Source organism: Strix aluco, chromosome 1 (assembly GCF_031877795.1).
Source record: "Strix aluco isolate bStrAlu1 chromosome 1, bStrAlu1.hap1, whole genome shotgun sequence".
Lineage (NCBI taxonomy): Eukaryota > Metazoa > Chordata > Aves > Strigiformes > Strigidae > Strix > Strix aluco.
Window position 1 is genome coordinate 97,508,813 of NC_133931.1, and position 24,868 is coordinate 97,533,680.

At 39.9% G+C, this 24,868-nt stretch overlaps 1 protein-coding gene across 7 annotated transcripts in view; it reads left to right on the top strand.

Annotated features, from left to right (window-relative positions):
- The window catches only part of HIVEP1 (HIVEP zinc finger 1), a 129,640-nt gene that overhangs the window by 80,173 nt on the left and 24,599 nt on the right, over positions 1–24,868 (top strand). For all 7 annotated transcript variants that reach the window (XR_012623729.1, XM_074828347.1, XM_074828342.1 and 4 more), the window contains 2 exons: positions 12,145–18,098; positions 24,515–24,648. Coding sequence is in view for 6 of the 7 variants with exons in the window: in XM_074828347.1 (XP_074684448.1) it covers positions 12,145–18,098; positions 24,515–24,648 (6,088 nt within the window). In the remaining variant the exon portion in view is untranslated. The remainder of the gene's footprint in view (positions 1–12,144; positions 18,099–24,514; positions 24,649–24,868) is intronic.

Consider the following 24,868-nt stretch of genomic DNA (forward strand, 5'->3'; position numbering starts at 1 on the left):
GATCAAACAAAAATCTGGAAATGTGATGCTAAACAATTTCAGCATTTTGATTTACCAGCTTAGAGTGATCTCATCTTCCACAGATGTTTCCCTGAATTTTTCCTGTAGGTTTGGAAGCATGTGAGCTTTCTGGATTCTTTGCTGCTCTGGTACCCACATTCTATCATTAGTCCAAAACACTTCCTTTCCATTTTGTATTTGTAGGAAACTGTGCCTTACTTTTTGGGCAAGACGTGTAACCAAGATCCAAAGTTTCATTTGATTCTTTTCATCTTTCTGGCCTTATCTTCAGCAACCATATGGGCTAGAAATACAGTTGCTCTAAATGGAAGTATATAATCTTCAAAAGTTACAAGTTACAGTAGTGGCCTGTTTGCTACTTAATGCTGGTGAGAGGATTAGCTTTCCATTTTATTTTTCTGTTGACATACACCAGAGCTACCTACCTTTTACTTCCCAAATGTTCAAACCTACAAGCTAGCGATGATATTTCATGCAATTCAGTTTGCATTTTCCTGATGTCTGATTTCATAAAGTGTTTGTATCTACATTAAAATATGTCAATACATGTGTCTGAGAGGTAATTTATTTAAATTGTTCTGTGTACGTCAAACTATAAGGATTTAAATCAAGACTGAATTATCTTCCTAAAATATTTACAGCAGCTCAGACAGCCATGATTGGCTTAATACAGGAACTATTCATGTCTGTAGCTCATGTCATACAAGATCTCACATTTTCATAAAGTCTCATCTATTCTTTAAATCTCTGGTGTTTTCCCATTGAGGGAACATTGCATGCTGCTAATAACAAGGGTGACTTGAAAGGTCCTTTTTGTCTTCAGGCATATTCAGTGCAGAGTTTTATGCCCATGATGGACAGTGAGAAAACTCTACTGACTTCTGTGGGAGCAGGAATAGTCTCTGATATCATTTAACCTCATTTTCCATTGCTTTAATCTTCAATAGTTAAGTACATTTTGATGTCCTCATTTTACCTCAGTGGGGGCAAACTGATAAATACGGAGATTTTTACATGTTCTTTGCTCTGAGAAACAATGTTAGAATATGGGCTTAACCCAGGGAACTTTTCTGGCTCCTAGGTTATGAGTCAATGTCTGTATCTGTTATTTCTATTTTAATTTTCTTTCGTTAGTACATTTAGTTTAGACTACTAGCAGCTGAAATCTGCTCAGTAAATCCACTGCTGGTGCTAGACACAGCAAGAGCTGGTATTGTTTTGACAGGCAGACAAACAGATTTACAGTTTTAAATTGAACATTTCATCCTTTGGAGCTATTATGAGAACTTGGTTAAAGCATTAATGGGATGTTAAAGTAATAGTATTTTGACTTTTCCTGACAAGTATAGCAAATTTTTTGAGTGACAGTTCAGCAAAAGAGATTCCAACCTGCAAGTAACATTTTCAAAGGGACATAATACAAATTAACTTTGTAAAACAATTGTTGAAAAAGCAACTTCCTGATGGTAAATGGAAAGTGGCTATTCCAAGTCACAGTACAGTGCATTGTTAAATCAGTGGCTGTGTTTTCAGACGCAGTAACATTTTGAGCTTGACCTCACTTTAGTGAATAGAAGGACTTCTTGCAAGTTTCTAAAATCTGAGGCCAGAACAAGCTCATTTTTGTGCTGGGAGGATGCTGAGCTAACGAACTAGCTAATTCGAGAGGCATACCTACGCGCGTGTAGTAAATGCAATAGGTTGCTAATTTTAGCTGATGTGAGCTGGGAGCGAGCCAGTTGTGGAAATGTGAGATTTTTTCACTTGTTAGCTTCCTTGTAGTCTGCCTTGCATATGAGTAATGAGTATTTTTTCCAGATACTCCTTTAACTCAGGGAGTTGTTAATTTCCTTTGACCTTCTTCTAAAAGGAAAATATAACATAAATGGATGGTGAGTTAGATACAGTGTACCACTCCCTGGCAGTTATATGCTATAGACTGACCTGGATGGAGTCTTTTCTAGGAATCTTTTTTAGGAATGGAGTCTTTTTTAGGAATCTCCTAAAAAAGTGCACGTGTCTATGTATGAGAGGGAGAAAAAAGAGACTGGGGACAACTGTGCAGAAGGGCAGGTGAGGATGGGGAGAGGAAAGAGCTGTGAGTAGCTCAGTGGGACCTCCCACTGATGCCATAGCAAACCTACCCTAGGGGAGATCCTCCTTCCCACCTTAAGCACACCAGACCAAGGTTCCATGATTAGGACATCCCCAGTGTCTAGATTTCAATCAAATCAACTTCTTCAGCTTTTGTCATGTTCACAGCGCCATTTAGTCCTAAAAAACAGACGTGCTGTGTAAGACTTTTCCTACTTGCTTTGCCAGAGCTCCTATTTCTTTCTCTATTTTTAAATAGTATGGTTGTTAGGTCTGAGCTCTTTGCTGCTCTTCGTTTCTCTTCAGTTACTACAGGCAGTATGGAAATTGCTCCATTTGATCCCCGTTTTTCAAATGGAAGATTATATTAAAGAAATGCAGAGGATATGACTAAGGAGCTTGTTCTGTTTGAACATCATTAGGTGCAAAGAGAGTTTAGTTAACATCTTGTTCCTTTCATTTCTGTTTTTTTTTTTCCCTGAGACTCATGTTTGGGGATTTTGTACTCAATATCTCATCAGACCAGATAGCAGTTGCTCATTGCTGATAACCCATGAGCCATTCCATAATTCTGTTTTAATGGCCTTTCTTCTTCTGTGTGTTAGGGGTAGAAGTTGTTCTAATGATTTACTAGTCAAATCCTAACTTTCCAGTAATAACTGATAATCCTTAAATTATAAACGGATAATTTAATCATGAAACTGTTCACAACATTTTCTGACATTCGAGGAAGATTCACAGATGTCCCTGAGGTATTTTAGTTAATTTCTGGCAACATACTTTCTCTAACTGGTTATGTTTAAACAGCTTTATTCTTACATGGGTAACTGGGCAGAACTGGTTTCTGATGAGACTTTGACTTGAGAGCTCATTAATTTGCCTTTGCGGACGCATCCTGTCTTTTTTCACGTCCTTGGAGTGCCCAGTGAGGAAGAACAACTCAGACTGGGCTGGCTGGTGATGTTAGCTGTCATAATGTTGTCTGTCCACCTGCTCATAGTCAACGTGCTTTATCTTAACAGCTCTTAAGCAATGACTTGTTTTCTTAGTTTAGTATTGAGGCTCCTGCGTAGATTAGAAATACAGTGTTGTTAAATGGCTGTAATGCAGAGCCAGTAGATAAACTCCATAGAGCTACATAATATAGTAAATATTTTTAATTTTTGAGCATGTTTATAAAACTGTACTGTACACCTTTGCTGAATGTTCATATATTGACATTTTGTGTGAGCAGTTAGGCATTAACCATAGACTGTGTGGTCGGTATTTGCCGTTCCTGTATTGCTTTTCCTCTGTCTTTCAATGAAATGCTCAAGTCCTGTGAAACTTTACAGTGGTTCAGTCTCTGCTGGTTTCTTACACATGTAATAGTGGGAAATCTCAATCAGTATTGAATGTCATGTTTCATTTTATATGTTTCATGCTGGGCAGGAAATTAACTCTTTTTGGGAAAAAAAATTCATTTCACTTTGGTCAGAGATTTTCAGATGTGCTGAAATGTTGCATTTGATTCCTGTTCACATATGGACATTGGCATTTCTCAGCTGAGGCTCTAGTGTTAGCTCAGTGGTCAAATGTTTATTGCTGTTTGATCTTCATGGTCTTCCTCATTAAGCACCTTGTTTTTATGGCTAAAAATCTGCTGGTTGTTACTTTCTTCACTCAAGCCAGGAAGCTAAATGCACAAAATTAGACCAAGCTCTTACAGAGATCTTTCTTGGCCTCACTAGTGTAGGCTAGTTATGTCCTTACAGCCCATCAGAAGTCTCACTCAAGGTTGTCTTGATGTGTAGTAGCCATAACTTGAAAAGAAGCTGTCAGAAAGACAGCCCGAGACTGCATCTTGTCATTTGCTCTTTACCTATCCCAAGGCCAAACAAGAGTTGGCAGCCTCTCATGTCTGGGATGAAACTGTATCACAAGGGAGCTTCCTGATAAGTCCAGGCTGTGTGCCTTGGGGCTAAGGTGTCTCGCTTACCTTATGCTAAGGTGTTATTGCACAATTTATAAAGCTAATCCTCTCTGCCCTCACTAATGGTGCAACAGTATGTCATCTAGTGCATGAGGAGTAGCCCAGGGTGCGCCTCTCTCTGTGGCTGAACGTTTGCTTTATTTCACTTAACGAGGTTGTAAATATTCTTGATTGTCGGGGAAGAAGCTTTTATATTTTGTTTTAATGAGTGCAGTATTTCTGTCTCTTCACCCTATCCTCGGTCAGTCCAGAAAGTTATTCTGTCCTTTCATCTTTTGTGTTGCAACTCAAACACCTCTTGCTCCCTCCCGCACCAGGTCTTGTCTCTCAAGCTAGTTTGAAATACAGGCAGGCCTATTCTTTCAGGACAATGTTACTCAAAGGCAAGAAATACTTCTTCCTTTCCCCAGTGTGACCTTCAAAATGACAATTCACTTAATACAGAATTAGTGGAAAATGTAGATTGTATAGTTTAAACTTTACCATTTGTACTTTATTAAGTAATGTTTGCCTGTTCTTAACTATTACTTCTGGTAACCAGCAATATGGGTATTTCTTGGAATGTATTTAGTTGAAAACCTATAAATTGCATACAAATAGATTTAGATATAAAGTAATGCCAGCCACATCTGTAGTGATGCTAGAGCATCCTGTGGAACAAACTGAATGCTTTTAGATTGCGTTGTTTTTGTTGAGGTGCTTGTTAGTTCTGCCGTCAGTGAGATGAAGTGTGTGCAGAATTTACTAGTGTGATGTGTTTGATGGTGGAAGTTGCAAATGGGAAAAAGAATTAAGTGGCAAGAAAAGTAGAAAAGCAGGATTCCTGGGGGATGCTATTCCCCTGTAGCCAGAGAGTATGTTATTGGTATGTTTTCTGATCCAGATGACTTAATAAGATGAAGACCTAAAGAAGCATGCAAACAGTGTATTGGTTATAAACGTGAGCAAAAGTACTTTGCAGACCTTCAGCTTTATATATTCCAGTCTCATAACAGTAGAAACTGATGAAAACTGTGATAAAATGACTATGATAAAATGGCTTCTATTATAGTGACTAGATTTGTGGACAAGGGGAAAGCAGTGGATGTCATTTTTTACCTTGACTTCAACAAGGTTTTTGACACTGTCTCCTACTATATTCTTGTATCCAAGTTAGGTGGTAAGGTCTGGATGGGTCGACAACCAGAGGAGTAATAAGTCTGGTTTCAACAGGTACAAATGCAAAGCCCTGCAGAGAGACTGTCTGGGGACTGACTGACCAGGGAGCAGCTCTGTGGAAAGGCCCTGGGGATGCAGTGGACATCGAGCTGGGCATGAGCCAACAGCACGCCTGGCAGCAAAGGAGGCCACATCCTGGGCTGTAGGAATGAAAGCATGACTGGGAGATCAAGGGAAGGGATTATCTTCCCCTACTCAGCAATCCTTAAATCACATTTAGATCCTGTGTCCAGTTTTGGGTCCTCCAGTGCAGGAGGAACATCAAAAACCTGGAGGGAGTTCAGCACTGGGACAGCACAACCGTCAGGGCTAGAGCACTTGTCCTGTGAGGAAAGGCTGAGGGACCAGGGCTCATTCAGCCTTGAGAAGAGGTGGTTTCGTGGGAGGTTGTTATGAAAGTGGAGCCAGGCTCTTCACAGTGGAACATGGTGGAAGAACGAGAGGCGGTAGGATTAAGTTGAAACGAGAGGCACGGACTGGCTTGTTCCCCACAAGGACAGTCAAGCAGTGGAAGATGTTGCTCACAGAGGCTGTGTAGAGTCTCTCCTTGGAGATTTCAAACACCCTACGGGACAATCCCTAAGGACCCTGCTCTGATCCCATAGCTGGCCCTGATTTGAGCAGGAGATTGGACTAGAGATTGCTGAGGTCCCTTCCCACCTGAATTACTTTGTGATGTTATGAAATACTAATTTTTAAATTTGAGAAACTTAGTGGTAGAGGTACTGGGTATGATTTCTTGGTGTGTATATCAATACACATTTTCTCTACAATTACCTTTAATATATGAACTTGAGATATACTGATTTTTATGGGCTTACCAGGGTATGATCGTAGAGAGCATTAAAATTTAATTTGACTTTACAAAAATGTATGCTATCATTTATGTTAATGGCACTACTCAAATGAGTGCTGATACCACATATTAACACAGGTGCACATTTTCTGGAGCTTGTGTTAGTAGGACTTTTGCTATTTTGGTTAATAATGAGAAATTATGCTAATAAAGTAGTCATTCCAGTATGAAAACCTGGTGTGAAATGACCCTTAAAAGGGGATTGGGGAACCTCTTTCTTGCTGACAGCCAATACAATACCTTTGATGGATCACACAGCAATGCAGAGCTTGGTGTTGTATGTTAAAGACACCAAGAAAAATAATCATGTGTTTACAGGCAATATGAAATCATGTAACCATACTTACCTCATCCATGCCTTATGGAATGGTCCAGTAATTGCTGATATGAACACAAAAACAGATGCTGGTATGGATGAACACTTGATCCAATCCCTATCAGACTGCTTCAGCCTTTGAAGTCAAAGCTCCCCCCCCCCGCTTTTTTTAATTAATGTCAAATTGTGCTTTACATATGGATCAGGTGGTTTTTAAGGGTCCACTCTGTCTATGTTTGGACTGGTGTTCTCAGCAATCAAAGCTTTTAAGCATAGGTTAAACCTACTGACAGAGGTTTTCAGATATTGCTGCTGACTTGGAGTGCCCCAAGTTCTTTGACTTTCCTTCTGACTTCTGAAACAGGGAGTGGCCACCCTGTGACCAACTCAAGAAATCTGAAGTTAGACACCTGAAATAAGACTGTTAAAATTGTCAGTGATTGACTTTAAAATCCTCTCTGTTTGTGCTTAAAATTAAGCACAGTGCTTGGGTTAATCTTGTTCAAATCTTTCTGTTGACTTTTGACTATGAACATTTTCATAGTTGTATGTGTGGTTTATGTTAATCAAGGCTTTTTTGTTTGGATTTTTTTCTACGCCTTGGGAAAACTATAATTTTAGGAAAAATATTTATGGTTGTATTTAACATGTAGGAGGCAGTATGAAGCTAAAGAGGTAATTTAATAAAAAATGAAAGTTTAGTTAGTCCCTACTGCATTTAATGTAAGTTCTGGTGGCCATACATTTGCTGGCCAGACATTTCTTTATCTCATAATTATGTTCTTTACTTATTCATGGAAACAGACCCAGTGGCATGATTCATGCGTATTTTCGATAGTTTCAGTGAAATCAAAATTAAATAAGTATCAGATGTCAAGAATTAGAATATTTTGAATATCTAAAGATACTGGGAAGCTCTAGCTTTAATCAGAATAAGATCCTTAGTGATGGTGTCTGTCTTTTGACAACCCTTCCATCTTTGGATCACGACCATTATTATGTATCAGAGCAACCTTTTAACTGTATGTTTAAGACATCGGTTAGTATTTGAACACTTTCAGAAGAGGCTTGATCTTATTTGCAGTGCCCTGGGAGCTGAAGTACAGATTTAGGAGCTAAAGTTTAGGCGCTTGGATTTGAAAATCTGGTCTCTGTAAGTAAGCCTACAGTGATTTTTTAAATTCTGCAACTTAAAGTGAGCACATGAAATGAAAATTGTTACGTACATTGGACTGTAGGGGCAGGTAGCGGTTGCTTGCTCCGTGTTTCACAGGGTAGCACCGAGGGAGAAGGGAGCTTGCTGCTTTGCTTCATTTCCCTCTTATTCTCTTCCTTTTTTTATAAGTGCAAGCACGTAGCTCTATTAGAAGGGAGAGAAAGAGAGTGGGTGTTATAATAACACGTAGGCTTTGAGACAGGCAGTTCTGGAAGTTACTTAAACAAAACCATTGAGATCATTTTGTCAAGACACTGTCTAGTTCACCAGTAAATGCTTCAGAAGAAAAAATCGGATCACTTATACCTTTCCTTTATTTGCTGCATGAGTTACTCTGCCAGATTGCTATCTATACCATCACCTCTGTGTTCTTTTGCTCGATTTCCTGTGCATAGAGCAAAGTGCAGCAGAGAAATTATAGGTGAACAAAGTCATGTTTAGAAACATAATTTTTTCTTGTTATGTTTTGAGTGCAGAATTCATACCGAAGCAAAAGAATTAAAGAGAGAATCTTGATAGCAAAGCAGGACAAAGCCAACCAGGCAAAACACAGAAGAGATGCTCCTGCATCCATGAGATGTGAAAAGTAAGGTGCTGAGCACAATGGCATTGTTACCTCTTCTCCTGGGCTGGGTAACTTAATCCTACTTGGTGTAAAACAACTTATGAAGAAGATACTTTTTAGACATCTGATTGAGGTGACAGCACTTCTCAACAGCACCACTCCACCACCTGAGAAAAAGGGGAAAATCACCACCAAACAATGGGAGGGGCTGTGAGATGAGGTGAGGTGAGCAGAGCACATGGAGTGGCAGGGAGAGAAAGAGAAGCAGATCAACTTTTTTTTTTTTTTTTTTTTTTCCTCCACAGGAGGTTGTTTTTACATTCTCTTTGTTCAGCGTCAGATTGTTGTTGTGGGTACATGGCCCTGGCGAGTTACTACACTTCTGAAAGTCTGTAGCCCTGAAAGGCAGAGGAGTGTTTAGCATTCTGGGACTGATGCTTGCCACCAGTTTTGTTGTTGCCTCTGGAAATACTGATGCAGTTGATCTTTGTGCAAGCACGTAGCTGTAGGTTAACAAACATGCAATGGAATAGCTTCAACGTAAACTGGGAATACAAAAAGAAGACTTATACAAAAGGAATGAAAAGCTAGAAATAAGTGAAACAAAGTTGCCAGGGTTTTCTTTCTTACCCAAATATGCTAGAAATTTGGTTGTTAGCAAACCTGAGGTGAATATTTCCATTAATAATGGAAATAATACTGCATTAAATTATCCAGGAGTAAAATAGAGCACAGGACTTAAACTATTGTTAAGCCTTGCAAAGCCATTGTCAAGAAAGAACATTGTACTAGATGGGTACACTAAAACAAGCCCGCGACTCCATCTCTGGAATCACGAAAGATGTAGAGTCGGAAATACAAATAAGAAGCTAGTTCTCATGATGTCTGTAGACTGGAATTTTATTGGTATAGAAGTAGCACAATTAGTGGTTGTGAAGACTAAAGAAAATGACTGTTTCTGTATGTAATGCAATGCATAACTTGCCTTTGTTTATTCTTTTTTCTTTCCTTTTCAATTTCCCAAACAATTTTTATCGCTTGGCATGTGTTGAACAAAAAAGTAAAGCGGTAAATAGATTATGGAAAATTCTGATCTTGTATTCATAATGAATTCATATTTTTAATTGCTTGATTGGTAGATTAGAGATACATTTTTACGTTCTTTAAGGCTTTTGTAAGCCACATTACATCTTTCAGCTGTGTTGGTTTCCAGTTTGCTAGCATAGTGCAGGTTGAGTATGCACTATATGGTTGAAACCCAGGAATAGTAGTTATTTAATATTCTGAGACATCAGGAAGCAGTACATCATTTGATTGTTCAATTACTGCAGTATAAAACACCTTAGTCTTTTTTCTGTATGTTTGTCTGCTTGGATGTTCACAATTCCTGGCACTCTTACCTTCCCAGCTATGTGTAATCTGCCCAGCTCTTCCCATAGCGCTCCAGTACAAACACCGGCAGTGTGATCCGTGTGGAGGCGTGATTGTGACGGGATAAAAGCTGCAGTGTGTGCATAAAAGGAACCAAATTACTTACACTCAATTAACGTGGCCATGCTTCAGAGAGATCACCAAACCATGGCTAAAAGCACCCTTTTATGTAATTAACTTGTTATTTTCTCTTTGATTTGTGTAAAATTGGTTTTTGTTGTTGTTGAAGAAAAAACAGTTGCAGTAGACTGAATTTTAAAGAAACCACCATTAATAATATTGATGATAACTTATTAGTGTAAGCCACTCATTTAATTGTGAAACAATGGAAAGTGCAAAACATTGTGATGGAAGACTGCTTGACTTTGAACGTGTTAAATCCAGTCTAATGTGAATAGGTTTTGGTGACAAAAGAAATAAATGCAAAGTTTGTTTAAAGGTTAAGTGAATGATTACTGCAGAAATTTCTTTCTGGATGCACAAGAGGAGCACGAAGTCCCTGTAACTAGGATTTGGAGCCAGTAGTTCTGGCAAGGGATTCAAGTGTCTCCTTCATGGGGCTGCTGAATGTGACAAAACAGCTTCTTACTCTTCACAGTTAAACTTCCTCTAGCAGGGCTGAGAAAGGAATAGATTGGGTTCTGCAGAACTTCCACATTTGCAATACATTATGTGCGATGTGTAGTCTTTAATCTTTCAGTTCACAAGGAAATCTCCTGAATATCCATTCACCTTAAATGAATATATGTATACATTAAGTTGGCATCAAGTTGGAAACAGGATTTTGAACTTCCAAGTATCTGGCAGTAGCACACATCCCAGTTGGGTTGTGCTCTGGCATGGAGAAATATAACATCTTGCCTTTCTTTTCCTACTGGCTACTTTGCATTCTCTTCTGCTAGACAAGCTTTAGGCATTGCTTGGATTTCCTTTACATGGAGCAGGATTTTCACCCTGGATTCATCAGCTCCAGTATCTCTTGTCAGATGCATACTATGCGTTGGCTTTCCTCCCACTGCAGTGTAGAGGCAGCTGGTGTTTCTGCAAGAGGATAGTCTTCATGCCACTCAAAGGGGGCCATAGGGTTGACGGGTACTGGGAAGTCTGAGCTTTCTCCACTTACCTTCTTGTGAAGTTGACTGTGAGAATTTTGTCTCTTTATACGTTGTCTTAAGGTTTTTCTTTACCTAGAAGTGCACATAAGCCTCTGTTCCTGAGTAGCTCAATGTGGAAGTAAACATACTATGTGGAGTTACTCAGTACTGCTTCACAAAATGTGTATGCAGCTGAACCTTTTCAGAGACGTCAGCCCTCTAGTCACATCAGATTCTTCCTTTGCTTTGAATATTGGCAATCAGACGAATATGGGTTTGGCTAACAGCCTAATTAATGAGTTTTATAAGAAAATGGATTTACATCCACTTAATATTTGGCTTCCTCTGCACTAGCAGTGATGGTAGCTGAGGCAGTGGCTATGACTGAGTGTATGTTAGGAAAGAAGTAAAAAAAAATTTAGCAAACAGATTAAACAAGGGTGTGTAACATCAGTATCTATTAAAGAAAAAGCCTGTAAGTATCAACACTGAAATTCAGTCTATATGTATTTTTTGTTATAAAGGAAATTGAACGCTGTAGAAATACAAGCACTTGCTACAAAATTACTCTGCTGAATAATACTCCAATTCATTTCCTCTTCACTACACCCCTAAAACTCTGCGTCCATACCTGCTTAAAATCAGCAACAAGTGTAGCTAGTAATGAAATAACTCAAATTTAGTTTATTTTGTTTCATGATGCACAAATAGAAAGTCATTTAAGTGTGACTGATTTTGTTCATCCACAGTAGTTGCTCATCTGAAATGCTATTGAAGTTCAGTAATTGGAGCTCTGAAATACAGTATTTGACAGATGGTGTGGGTGGTTGTGCCATTTCCATGATAAATCTACTTACAAATATAACCGTGAGGAAGTTGTCTTCATTCCTTGACTACGGCAACATATAGATGGAAAAAGTGACAAACACGACATGAAAATGAATTTGTGTCTTGGTTCTTCATTTTCCTGCTATAATGATTTGAATTTTTAAACAAGTAAAAGAGAGAGGTTTCTTTTTACTTTATCTGAAAAGGAGTTGCTATAAATGCTAAAATATTCCTTCAGTAGCCTTTCTTTTCTTACATTTCTTACATTTCTTTTGAAGCTTTTCCTAAGTGAATTACTTTTGTAATGTCTTACAGCATCACTTAGAAAGCATTGCTCCTTTTAGATAAAAACAAAATAGATCTTTGCTAAGATATGTTTACTGTTAAAAAAAATACTGGAGGCTGGAGAGATGGACAGGCCTGTTGCCCCCGGGCTTACTGTTGAAACTTAAAGATGGTAAAATGATATAAATAAAAATATACTGCCTTATCCAGTTTGAATATTCTTTTTTATTCTCTTTGTGTTTTAACAGAAATCACTGATGCTGGTACTAGAGGAACCCAAGATACAATTAAAGGTGTGAAAAGAAAAAAGATTGTGACTGAAAACCATCTAAAAAAAATACCAAAATCGCCTTTGAGGAGCCCTGCCGAAGCCAAGGTTAAGCAAAATGTAGACCCTTCACCACTAAAAGCTCTTCCGGATGCTTCTGAACACGCCACAGCACAGGATCACCTACCCATGCAGAATGGAAATCAATGTACCAAACAAAATGGGGGAGTGCTTAGTAGTGAGATAAATGTTGAAACAACCAAATCTGAGACATCAGTGCACACAAAGCTTTCATTGACGCATCAGTCCTTAGATTTGGGTAAACAGACAGGGGAGGATACTGATGCAAACCAACTGAACTCACCAGAGAAGAAGTGTCTCTCAAACTCCTCATCAAGTAAAACAAAGACTGACAGTAATGAATGTACTAATTTTGTTGATTGCAGTACGTCATCCCCATGTACACATACTGCATTCGATGTCTTATTAAAAGCTATGGAGCCTGAACTGAACACCTTAGCACAAGAGTGCCCCCCTTATGGGATGCAGATAGAGAAACTGAGACCAAATAAAACTGTAAGCACCTCTTCTAGTGTCACGTCCAATACAATGAGCGTCCAAAATCAGTCAGCTTTGTCACAGCATGAGTTTGCAGCTGGACCTCACTATTACCCACATACGTTAAACAATGTGCATGTAGCAGCAACAGCCAAGACTGGACAAGCGCAAGGCCAATCAGTTTCTCATTCACAAGACCTTATTACTAAAACCAGTCAACAAAATCACCAGGTTGTTATGTGTCCAAGTTTCACTAGATCGCTGGTGCAACAGCAGAGTCAAGAAAACCCCAAGCTCCAGCAGATTTACAGCATAGCAGTAACTTCATCTGTCGTTCACACCTCATCTTCCACTGTAACTCAGGTTTTTCCTCAAAACCAGTTAGTAGCTAGTTCATCTTCACCTTTGTCAATTAGCACATCGAGTTCAACACACTTGTCTATAGGTCCCATGTATAATTCAGCCCAGATAGCATCAGTTGTAAACCATGGTGTAGAACAAATATGTAACCTCTTGAAAGACCAGAAGCCTAAAAAGCTAGGGAAATATGTCTGTGAGTATTGCAATCGGGCCTGTGCCAAGCCCAGTGTTCTCCAAAAGCACATTCGATCCCATACTGGAGAGCGACCGTATCCTTGTGTGACATGTGGGTTTTCATTTAAAACCAAAAGCAATCTGTACAAGCACAAAAAATCTCATGCACATGCTATCAAACTTGGACTTGTCCTACAACCAGATTCGGGTGGCCTCTTCTTATCTCATGACTCGGACAAAGCACTTAGCATTCATTCAGATGTGGAAGAAAGTGGTGAAAGTGAAGATGAAGGCACTGCTGATGAAAGACAAGATGATCAAGAACTGGAACCCACACAAATAATGAAAGTCATTTCAAGTGCAGAAACGTTGCGAAAAGGAAGCCCTATTCCATTAAGCAACCCAGATTGTATACCAGGTGACTCTTCATTACATGATACAGAACCTCAAGTAAGGGCAGCTTTACCAAAAGTAGTAGTTCATCCTGTAAATGTTTCTCCATTAAGGGCCGATAGCCCAAAAGTAACAGAACCAGCACCCGAGCTTGCTGCAGCACAGAGAAAAGGAGATTTTAAAGTGACAACTCTTCCGTCAAATTTATCACATACAGCCTCATTCAAGGAGAATGACATAAAGCAACACCAGAAGGTAGAAATGGGCCTATTAGAGGAACAGCTAGGATCTGCAGTAGGAGCAGTGCATGCTCAGCTCCAGAGACAACAGGCAACCGATGGTTCCCAAGATCAGCAAGGAAAATGTCTTTTGAGTCCTAGAAGTTTAGGTAGTACTGATTCTGGTTATTTCTCTCGTTCTGAAAGTGCCGATCAAACAATGAGCCCACCAGCTCCTTTCGTAAGAGGATTGTTGACCTCTGAGAAAGATCCAAATAAAAACCTGCCCTGTGTGCCACGAGCAAGTGGCGTGGTAGCATCAGTAGTACAAACTGTTTGTGCCGAAAAAAATCTGATTCTCTCTGGCCAAATGCGACCTCCCATGGCAACAAAAACTCTTGAGGAGCGTATCTCAAAACTAATTTCTGATAATGAAGCTGTTGTGGATGACAAACAGTTAGATAGTGTGAAACCAAGAAGAACATCTCTTTCGAGGAGAGGAAGCATAGATTCACCAAAATCCTACATATTTAAGGATTCTTTCCAGTTTGATTTAAAGCCCATGGGAAGAAGAACTAGCTCAAGCTCTGATATACCAAAGTCTCCTTTCACACCCACTGAGAAATCAAAGCAAGTTTTTCTTCTTTCTGTACCGTCCCTTGACTGTTTACCTATAACACGAAGTAATTCCATGCCTACTACCAGTTACTCAGCAGTACCTCCAAATGTAATACCTCCCTCTCATCCTCTTCGAGGAAGTCAGTCATTTGATGATAAAATTGGCTCTTTATATGATGATGTTTTTGTATCAGGACCTGCTACTCCACTGAACCAAGGCGGACATCCTCGGACACTTGTTAGACAGGCAGCAATAGAAGATTCTTCTACTGGTGAAAGCCAAGTTCTTGGACCAGTGCGATCTGTAGAAGAAAGTTATCTGGGATGTAATTTATCAAATGAATCTTTATTACAAAGGAGCAAGTCCCTGGCACAGGGATCAAATTTAGAAAAAACAAAGAAGTCCCCTCAGGTGCGAGGAACAATGTTTGAGTGTGAAACCTGCAGAAACAGATATAGAAAACTGGAAAATTTTGAAAACCACAAGAAGTTTTATTGTTCAGAATTGCATGGACCTAAAACTAAAGCAGCAATCCGAGAGCCTGAACATAAAACTGTTCCAAACAGTACACAGCCTCAAATTCTACACTACAGAGTCACTACTTCAACTGGTGTCTGGGAGCAGACACCCCAGATAAGAAAAAGAAGGAAAATGAAAAGTGTTGGCGATGATGATGACCCACAGCAAAATGATACGAGCATACCATTAAAGAACACAGAAGGCCAAAGCAAGCCAGCAAATTCTTCCAGTCTGTCAAAACACAGTGCAACAGCAGTGGTAGGATCACAACAGCCAAGCAACCTTATACTTCAGAGTTCCCAAATTCAGCTTGTGGCTCGAGGCACAGATCAGACCACTGAGCCAAAGATGGCTCCACTCATTGAAAAGCAGGCAAGTTCAGCTGTGCAAGAAAAGGTGGAGTTGAAAAGACAAGGGACTGGCATTTCAGTAATACAGCACACCAATTCACTGAGCAGAAATAGTTCATTTGAGAAATCGGAATCGTTTGAAAGAGTATCACCCGTTTCTTCTCAAGAGCCCAACAAAGTTGCAAAGCACCGCTCTTTGAATACAGTTGTAATCCAAGAGGATAGACACTCTCATCTGAATACTCCCCAGCATCATCAACCCCTGTCATCAGAACCACCTAGAGGGGAAGTTCAGGGAAGCCAAATAGTTTCTAATGAGAGAAGTGTACCTCTTCAGCCGTCAAGACTTGTTCGCCAGCATAACATCCAGGTTCCTGAAATACTGGTCACAGAAGAACCAGACAGGGACCAAGAAAACCAATGCAGCGATCAGGAAAAGACAGAAAAGTTTAATTGGCCACAGCGCAGTGAAACACTGTCAAAATTGCCAACAGAAAAGCTTCCACCAAAGAAGAAAAGAATTCGCTTGGCTGAAATGGAGCATTCATCTGCTGAATCAAGCGTTGACTCCACGCTTTCCAGAAGCTTAAGTCGGGAGAGTAGCTTGTCTCATGCCTCCAGTTTCTCAGCTTCACTCGATAAAGATGAAGCTTTGAAGACTGAGAACCCTTCCAAAGCAGAGCCTGTCAGTAAGTCGTCAGAATTCCTCATGATTCCCGCTGGCTCGCATGCACTAGCTCTGCCTGGACCGCATTACCGGGAAATGAGACGTGCCGCCTCAGAGCAAATCAGCTGCACGCAGCCGTCAATGGAGGTTGTGGACTACAGGAGTAAGTCTTTTGACTGTGGAAGCATGTCTCCGTCAAAACCTGCCCCACTCGTAGAGGTAGCCGCTCCAAAAGTGTCATCTGCAAATGGAGTTACTGGACATGTGCCTCTGCTAGAAAGGAGGAGGGGGCCATTTGTAAGACAAATATCTTTAAATATTGCTCCAGAAAATCATCAGCCTCAAGTTAAATCGACTTCTTCGTTTCAGACAGCTCATGCTACGGATGTGCCCACAGTGCCATTGCACAGGCTGCAGACATCCGGCAAATCTTCGGTGGAGTTTCCTTCAAGTACTCAGCATTCACAGACTCACTCCAGGCCTCACTTGGCAATTCAAAATTGTAATCCTGTTAGCCTGTCTTTGGTTCAGCAGCCTCTAGATCATGTGTTGAATAATCAAGGACAGCCATCCTCAACTCACCAGCTTTCCCAGTCATCTACTAAAACATCAGCCCAAGGGGAGCAAGGGAGCACGTATGCACTTTCTTGTCATCCCGATGAAAAAAAGGATTGTTTTGCTCCAAAGTATCAACTTCAAGTTAAAACATTACATATAGGTCAGCCATACTCTTCTAAATTGCTAAAAAATACTCTATCAACTCAGACTGTTCCAAGTCAAGTTGGAGTAGACCAGAATACATCCTCCTTTGAATTGCAGACTAAACTGTCTGACATGTCTAATCCATACTCTGTGCCTCCTCTAAAGCAAATTGTCCCTAATAACTGCAGCAGTCAAATACATCAGATTTCTCCTTTTGTGGTTCCCGTCCGTATTCACAGCAGCATGCCATCCTATGGCTTTGCAACTGTTACACCCCTTCCTCACATTTTTGTGACCCAGGATCAGGTAAATCAATCTGTTTGCAAAACAAATGTTGCGACAGTGCCAATGCTTGAAGGCAAAACTCAGCTGCCAAAATCTCACAAAGATCATCAGAGGACTTTGCCAAATTCATTTGAATTTGAAAATTCACAGCTAGAAAGTGGAATCAGAAATTCACCTTTGTCGAGCTCTTTGAATATTATTCAGAAAGTGCCAGTTAGTGGACTCTTCCCTCAACCAGAAGCTACAGCTTCAAGTAAACGAATGCTTTCCCCAGCCAACAGTTTAGATATTGCCATGGAAAAACAGCAAAAACGTGTTAAAGATGAGAGTGGAGCTGCCTGCATGACAGATGCTAGACCACTGCATTCACTGAACGTTAGATCTAATGATCCTGCCAGTAAGCAAAAGAAACCAGTTTTGGTAAGACAGGTTTGCACCACAGAGCCTCTTGAAAATCACCTCTTAGATCCTGATGGTGTTGCACAGCATGAAAAAAGCATCAAAGCTAGTACTTCAGACCTGCTGTTGCCTGACCGTCATTCAGTTGACACTGGGGTTTCAGAAACCCTAAAGGAGTTACCAGAATCTGAAGACCTTAAGTCTTCAGCATTGCCGGTGTTTGTAGTTAGAAAACCGTCTGAATTGTCTCCAGTGAATAATCAGAGTTCTCTTCTCAATGCTGTAAGTAGCAGTCAAGAAAGAAAGTCCCCAAGTAACAGTAATGAGAGCAAGCACATCAATAGCCAGGGCCAAGCAAAGCCTGCAACTACATTGACTGCGATGAACGCAGGAGAAATGCAGAGATTGTCATTTCCAAGCCTCAAGACTACAACGAGTTTTACCTGGTGTTACCTTCTGAAGAGAAAACCATTGCATCTGCTGCAAAACGATCAGAAAATCTCAGCCTATTCTACATGGACCATTAGCCCCAACAATCCCAATCCACTTGGTTTGTCGACAAAGGTAGCTCTCTCCCTCCTCAATTCAAAACAAAAAGTTGAAAAACCGCTGTACACTCAAGCAAGAACTACTCATCCCAGATCTGATGTACTGGTCTATTCAAGCAAGTGGAAGAGCAGCTTAACCAAGGTACTTAAATTATGTTTGAGGTATACTGATCATTTACAGAGGAATTGCTTTGGAAATCATGCTTGTTCATATTTTAGAGAATGTAATATACCTGACATGTATAGTACATGTGCTTATGTATTTTAGTTATGCTGAATCAAACTGCTAAAAAGATCTTAAGTAATCCCATTAAGAAACCTGTTCAAAAGGAATTACTGCTTTTCATGGAAATTAGTGCCTAGATTTAAATTTGTATATGAAGTGTTTATCGTGGCAGGAATGTGTTTGGCTATTTTTTAAATGCAAAGGGTAGAACAAAAATAGTTCTGACATAAATATTTTTTAAACACTTAAACAGGTTAATTTAAGATCATAACTGCATATTTTGCCTTAAAAGTCAGCTGGTATTTTCTGTTACAAAAGAGTGCTCAGCCTGAACAGGTGTCCATGGATACACCATGAAAACATTTTTCACCATCACAGATCATCTAACTGTGAGCAGAGCAGCATGCCATTTCCCTTTCTCCCACCTAGGTTAATCGGTGGTGTGAAATAATGATAAAAATAGCGAAATTGCAGCTGCCATAAAACCACTGACAACTTCTTGGATCGATATGGCTCCAAAGATGACGTTAAATCTTGCGCAGTGGAATATACTCCGGGCAATGTTTGTGACCCACAGAAAACACTACATTATTTCAGAGTCAGATGTGGCAGAGCAAAGTAGTCACTTGTTATTTCCTTAGCTGTTTTGGGGCTGCACACGTGTGATCAGGATTTCACTCACTGGACAGTTTTGTTATGGACAGGACCAAAACTGTGCTGGTTTGCACTGGATTTGGTGTTCCTTGGTGACTGAACCATCTCTGTGAATAGGTAAAGGTGGCTCTCTGCCCTGTAGTATGGGAGCAGGTGTCCATGTCTATTTAATGGATCCAGTACTAGCTTTTAGTGTCCCATCTAGTGAAGCTGTAAAGCTTTCTGAAGCATACAGCACTCTTCTCTTTGCTGTGCACACCATGTCTTTGATGCCAGACTTCTCTTCGAAGCTGGCAAAAATGGGGGTGTTAGCTGCAGACATCCCTTTCTTCAGAATCCTTCAGGACATAGAAATGTTTTTGGGGGGGGGTAAAAGCAAATGTAACTTGTCCTAATCTTGCAGTCTGCCATCAGCAAAACTTCTCGGGCCTTGGGCTGGGAATTGGGGTCCGTGTGGCCAGCAGTCGCTCTAGAGGAGACATACCACAGCCTTTGGAAAAGACACGTATTTCTGCGGATGTTGAGTGACAGAGACTGTTGCTGTCAGAGGTCACCCTGGGATGTTTCTGTGTTTGCTAAATGTTTTGCTAAGATGTAAAGTTGTCAGCGGGGAAAAGAGCGATAGGATAACAAACTGTGTAAGAGGAAGAAATAGTTTCAGAATTACAGGGGTGGTCAGAAGATATGCTGAAACCCCAAAGACCAAAAGAGCATTAGAGTAAAACCTGGTCCTCCTGAAATCAGTGGGAGACTTTGTTAACATTTATAGTGGAGGTCAAAACTTTATCTGTAATGTTTCATGCAGAAAATACATACAGGCTGCTGGCCTTGTGCGAGTGCTGTAATTGAACTGAATTGTTGGTTCCATATTAGCATGCTGCCTTTGTTTAAACTCTTATTACCTTTTTCAGCCTGCTTCCTCATACATTTTATGAGATGTTGTAGTGCTAAATTAAAAAAAAAAGGAAAAGGATTCGAAGGTCTAGCTTTTTTCATTGTATGTAGTTGAGCAATTCTTGCTAAAGCAAGTCTCATCAGTTGTGTCATTGACTCATGTTTGGTTTATTTTTAAAGAACAGCCTATCAGAAGAAATTCTCTGATAACAAAGCTACTGCATGCCTTGTGAAGAACAAATTTTGTCTACAAACAAATTCTGTTTAGAATATAAATAATGGATAATAATATTTTGAAAAATATTTTGACAGCATCCTTTTAAACACCCTAGGAGTACTTAAATGCTGTAATAGGCAGCTGTCAGGTACATTTACAGTGCTTCTGCCACAAAAGAACCACAGTTACTAATCTTTCTTCAGTCTTTTTTGCTGATGTTTTGAATGAAGTGCACAGGCATGGTGAAAATGAAGAATTCTTAAGCTCTGCTTGCGGTTGATTTATAGGCTTTACCCAGAACCATTATGGAGGAAGAAGGTGCAGCAAGTAAGCACCAATTAAAGATTAATTGGCATCTCAGATTATACGAGCAAGGTATAGGATGGCAGAAATTAAAAATTTCAAAGACCTGATGGGTACTATGACCTCACACCTCCAGAGTTTGTCTGCTTTCCCTTCTAATGACTCAGGCAGCATGATTTCAGCCGCTTTCCAGGATGCTGATAATGCTGATGATGCTGTTACAATATAGCTCTGTCTTACCAGTCTCCAGTTAGACCTGGTGATGGAATAGCCAGTTCCAACTTGGAAACCTCCTTACAGAAGCCAGGTTTAAAGAAAGCAAAAACTGAAATTCCTCATTCAGTTCAGGCCTAGTAATTATACTGTTTTTTTCTGGTTGAGACTGAGGATGGAAAACATTGGAGGTCCTTTTGGAAATTAATATTCCATTAAAAAAAAAAACAAACAAAAAAACCCAACAAAAAAACCCCAAACAAAGCCAACAAAGATTAGCAAATAATTCTCAAAAAAAATGTGATTGTTTTTCTGCTTAAAAGCTTGATGGGGTCCTGAGTTCCTTCAGAAACCACAGGTTAGATTGCAAGTCTCTGGGGGTTGTGTTTGCTCAAGTGGTTTGCACCTTTTAACCCTGACCTAATGGAGAGCTTTAAGTGCCACTATAATCCAATTTATAAATAATAATAAAAATGCATCACTGCTATGCCTCACCTCTCTCAGTCGTGGGGCTTTAACTGCTGATCATCTCACCAAGATAGAGCAACTTGCTGAACTGAGGGGTTTGCCCCTAGAACTGAGTTGTGTTTACAGAGATCTCATGCTGCTGCATAACCACTACTAATCACTGTCACAAAAAAGGCAATTCTTTCAGCAATAGATACCATGGGAAATGAAGAGACATGTGAACAAAATACAAACAATAAGGAACCCCAGGACTTTGTTTGCTCTTCACAATTCACTGCTCAGAGGCAATAGGTGAAGTTGCCACGTTCCAGTGATTCAGAGAACAAACCGCAAAGTTATTGTGAAAGAAGCTACTGGAATGAGTACAGCACGTTAAAATGTAACAGGAGGTTCATGGAAAAGGGTTATTTTATCGCCCTGCTCTTTTTATTTTATTGTTCTATTTATTATTATTTTTCACCAGTTTTCCTCACCTAAAGTCACTGCTGTTGTATCAGGAGCCCTTTCTCAAGCCCACACATTGATCTTGGCTCTCCTCTCTAAAGTGAATCAGTAATGCATGCAGTATTCCAGGGTGAAGATTTTTTGGGCAAGAATAGGCTGAAGAATGGAAAGTTTTCCTGAGTGGAAAGCTTTCTTTGCTTGGATGATGTGCCACAACAGTCCAGCTCACCACTGGAAAGTAGTTAAATGCAGAAGATTTTTATGTGTAAACTAGTAAAAGTTTAAAGATATTAAAAACATTTTCCTCAAATGACTATATGCCAATGGGAAAAATGTTTAATGAATATTCTAATCTGAAATTTATAACTTCAGTGATTCAGGCTGCGAGCATGGTTTTTTTTTTCTGAGGGATGTTGTAAAGTACCAGAAGTATCTATTGAACTCTGGTCTCTGGGCAGCCCTAAGAGCAGGTTTTTTTCCAGTTTTATAACAGTAATTGAAGACAGTGGAGTTAAATTGCAGCAAAATGAGTAAAGTAGAAATGAATCATGGACCTTGTCTCTATGGGAGAAGAAAGAGAAGACTGTGTTAGAAACAGAAGGCATAATTTTTCCTACACTTTCCACTGGTACGTGTGGAGTTTTGGTGGATTTTAGGTACATTAAAGGATTTCCACACAAGAAACCCATGCTCCTTAAAGACTGGCTGCTCCTTAAAATTTACAGAGACCCAAGTCCTTTTCAGCATCAATTTGAAATTTTTCATAAAAGCTAAAAAGACTGCTTTTTTCATTGTCAGTGAGCATTTCTGTAGATTTCTGTGGCAGAAACTCAGGGTTTCTATTAGAGCATCTCTGTGATAGCAGGATTTTGCACATTTAAGACACTGAACCAACTGCTAAAATAGCATATAACCAGTAAAATAAAGTACATCAGTGGGAGGTAAATAGTAATTTGAACACCTATGTTGAGCTATCCTATGTCTGTACATAAACATGTGTGTTAAAAAAAAGAAGGGGGGGGGGAGAGAATCCAGAGGTATTTGGCCTTCTGTTAGTTTTTGCACTCTTATTTTTGTGAATATACAATTTAATATAACGCTGTTTCACTGTAGTTTGGATAACAGTGTGGGCCAAATACTTCTGGAATCTTTCTTTTGTCTTTTCATTCTTGAAAATTAAATCTAGAAAGAATACTTAGTATTTAGGATTGAAAGATCAGGCACTTAAAAATTGCATTGTTCCAGCTGCTGGGAATATTCATGTGGTATTGGGTTTATTGTATGCATTCTGTGTTTTCCACTACTCTTTTCTTGTTACATTACAAATGTCACCTTGTTACTCTTTGTTTGCAGTGGAAAACAACAGCAATTCATGTGCCAGGTAGTGTATAGGAGCTACAACATGGCTGAGTAGCAGTTACTGGAGTAGGCTCCACTTTTGATATTTCTCATCCAGAACATCTCCTTTCACCTTGTATGAATGCTGTTAAAACATGCAGGGTGAAATTTCTTTCTTCCTACACACAGACAGAGTTGTCATGTGTGCTTTGGTAGACCTACTCAGATATTTGAAAATCCAGCCCAATTCAATCGGAGGGCTGCATGAAGGCAGACAGATTGGAGCAGTACTTGCAGCCTGTGCCGACTGCTAGGGCTTTGAATTGAATAGGAAGATGCTTTTCCTCTGACCTATGTTAATTCCTCATCAGCCACATTCCTCATCAGGTGGGAAGTAAAGGCGGTGGCTGAGACTGTGTGGAGGACTTATGGGCAAGGACCAGGTGCCAGAATGATGTCACCCTTCAATATATGTAACGACCAGTGTAATTCATCAGTCATTTTAAGTCAGCCAGTGAAGTCATTCCTCTTGCCAAGAATTCGCAAGCTTACAGCATTAAATTTTATAATGAGTAGAAAACATAAGGCCAGACTTTTTTTTCTCTCATAATTTTATTCACTTATCAATATGAGCAAATGTGGTAAGTGTGCCAGCTACGTGGGTAGAACAGTTTATAAATACAGCAGTAATAATTGCTGGCTAATTGGATCATTGTTTCCTATTTTATAAATATCCTAGACTTGGAAGGAGTAGATTTTAATTGGTATATGTTGGGGGAACTCATCCTCCTTTTAAAGGAAAAAGAAAAATTCCTTAATTAATAATCAGGGAAAATGTATTTTTGTTCTGCTTGACAACTGGTATGCTTTTTCCTGTAATTTGATCTGATGGTGGGAATTAAGTGTGGAGTCCTGCTTTGGAAGGGTTCCGGAGCCCCTGTTAATAACCTCACCGAATTGGGAACAGTCAATTTCCACACCAAAAGAGGTTGTGGGGTTTTTTTTAATATTAGCAATCAGAAATGCTACCTGTTAGTATCTTCCCTTGGTACCCTCCTCCTTCCCACCCTTCTCCTCTTTGCTGTGCTGCAGGAAAGCAGCTCCTGCCAGTGATGAGGCGCTGCTGGCTGGTGGGTTGGCAGTTGGGAGTTGAAACCCACAGCTGTGGGACAGTGAATGACCAGGGAAGCCTTTCCCTCCCCCAGCCCCAGCCCTGGCCCCTGCCCTGCTGTGGTAGACACCAGGCAACTAGAGCTGGGAATGTGCTACTGAAACTTCAGGGCTTGAGCCGTGGGGGAAAAGCACGGGTAACTGGTTGTGCACAAAAGTTTCCCCCTTTTTGTCAAATTTTGGGGGGCAGTGTATCACGCAGCTACAGAGCCCTGTCGGCATGGTCCAGTTGCTGCGTCGAGGGCAGAGAAGCGAAGCTGTAGCCATTCAGGAAGCAATTGGGTTTGATTGTAAGCATCTTTTCTCTGTAGAAGGCTATCTGTGAGCTAAAAATCGTCACCTTCACCTTCCCAGAAGAAGAAAGAGGCATCTCCGACTGCAGATTCAAAGCATTCCTGGTTTCCTGCAGTGCCATAATCTCCACATAGATTTACCAGTCCACAAATAGTCAATGCATACTAGAAAAGAAGTTTAGCAAAAGATCTTTTTTGTTTCATGTATCTTAACATTTTTTTTAAAACCAGTTATTATAATTGTGGCTTTTATGATGCTTTTATTCATCATAACTTACAGGTTTGAATGGCACATGAAAGATACTAATTTTAATGATACACATCTCATTTTCTTTCAGCGAGCATTAAATAGAAAAAAAATGGCTGCAACTGAATTCAGCAATAAAGAAAACTCTGAATCAAGCACTGAGCATGATAAAGAAAATTCCTTTATCAAAACTGAACCAAGAAGAGTTAAAATATTTGATGGAGGGCAAGTATTGTACTTTGTATATTAGATATTGTTGGGAATATATTTTTTCCTTGATTCTAGACTTTGCAGAGATGTTGCTTCCTGTTTAATTTATTTTAAATAACAGTTCCCATACTGTGGTCTGTGGATGTTGGTTTATGTTTCCAGGAAAAATGGAAAGTCATCAGAAGTATGGAGCCATGAGAGTTACGAGGGGGGGTAATGAAATAAGGAACAGTAG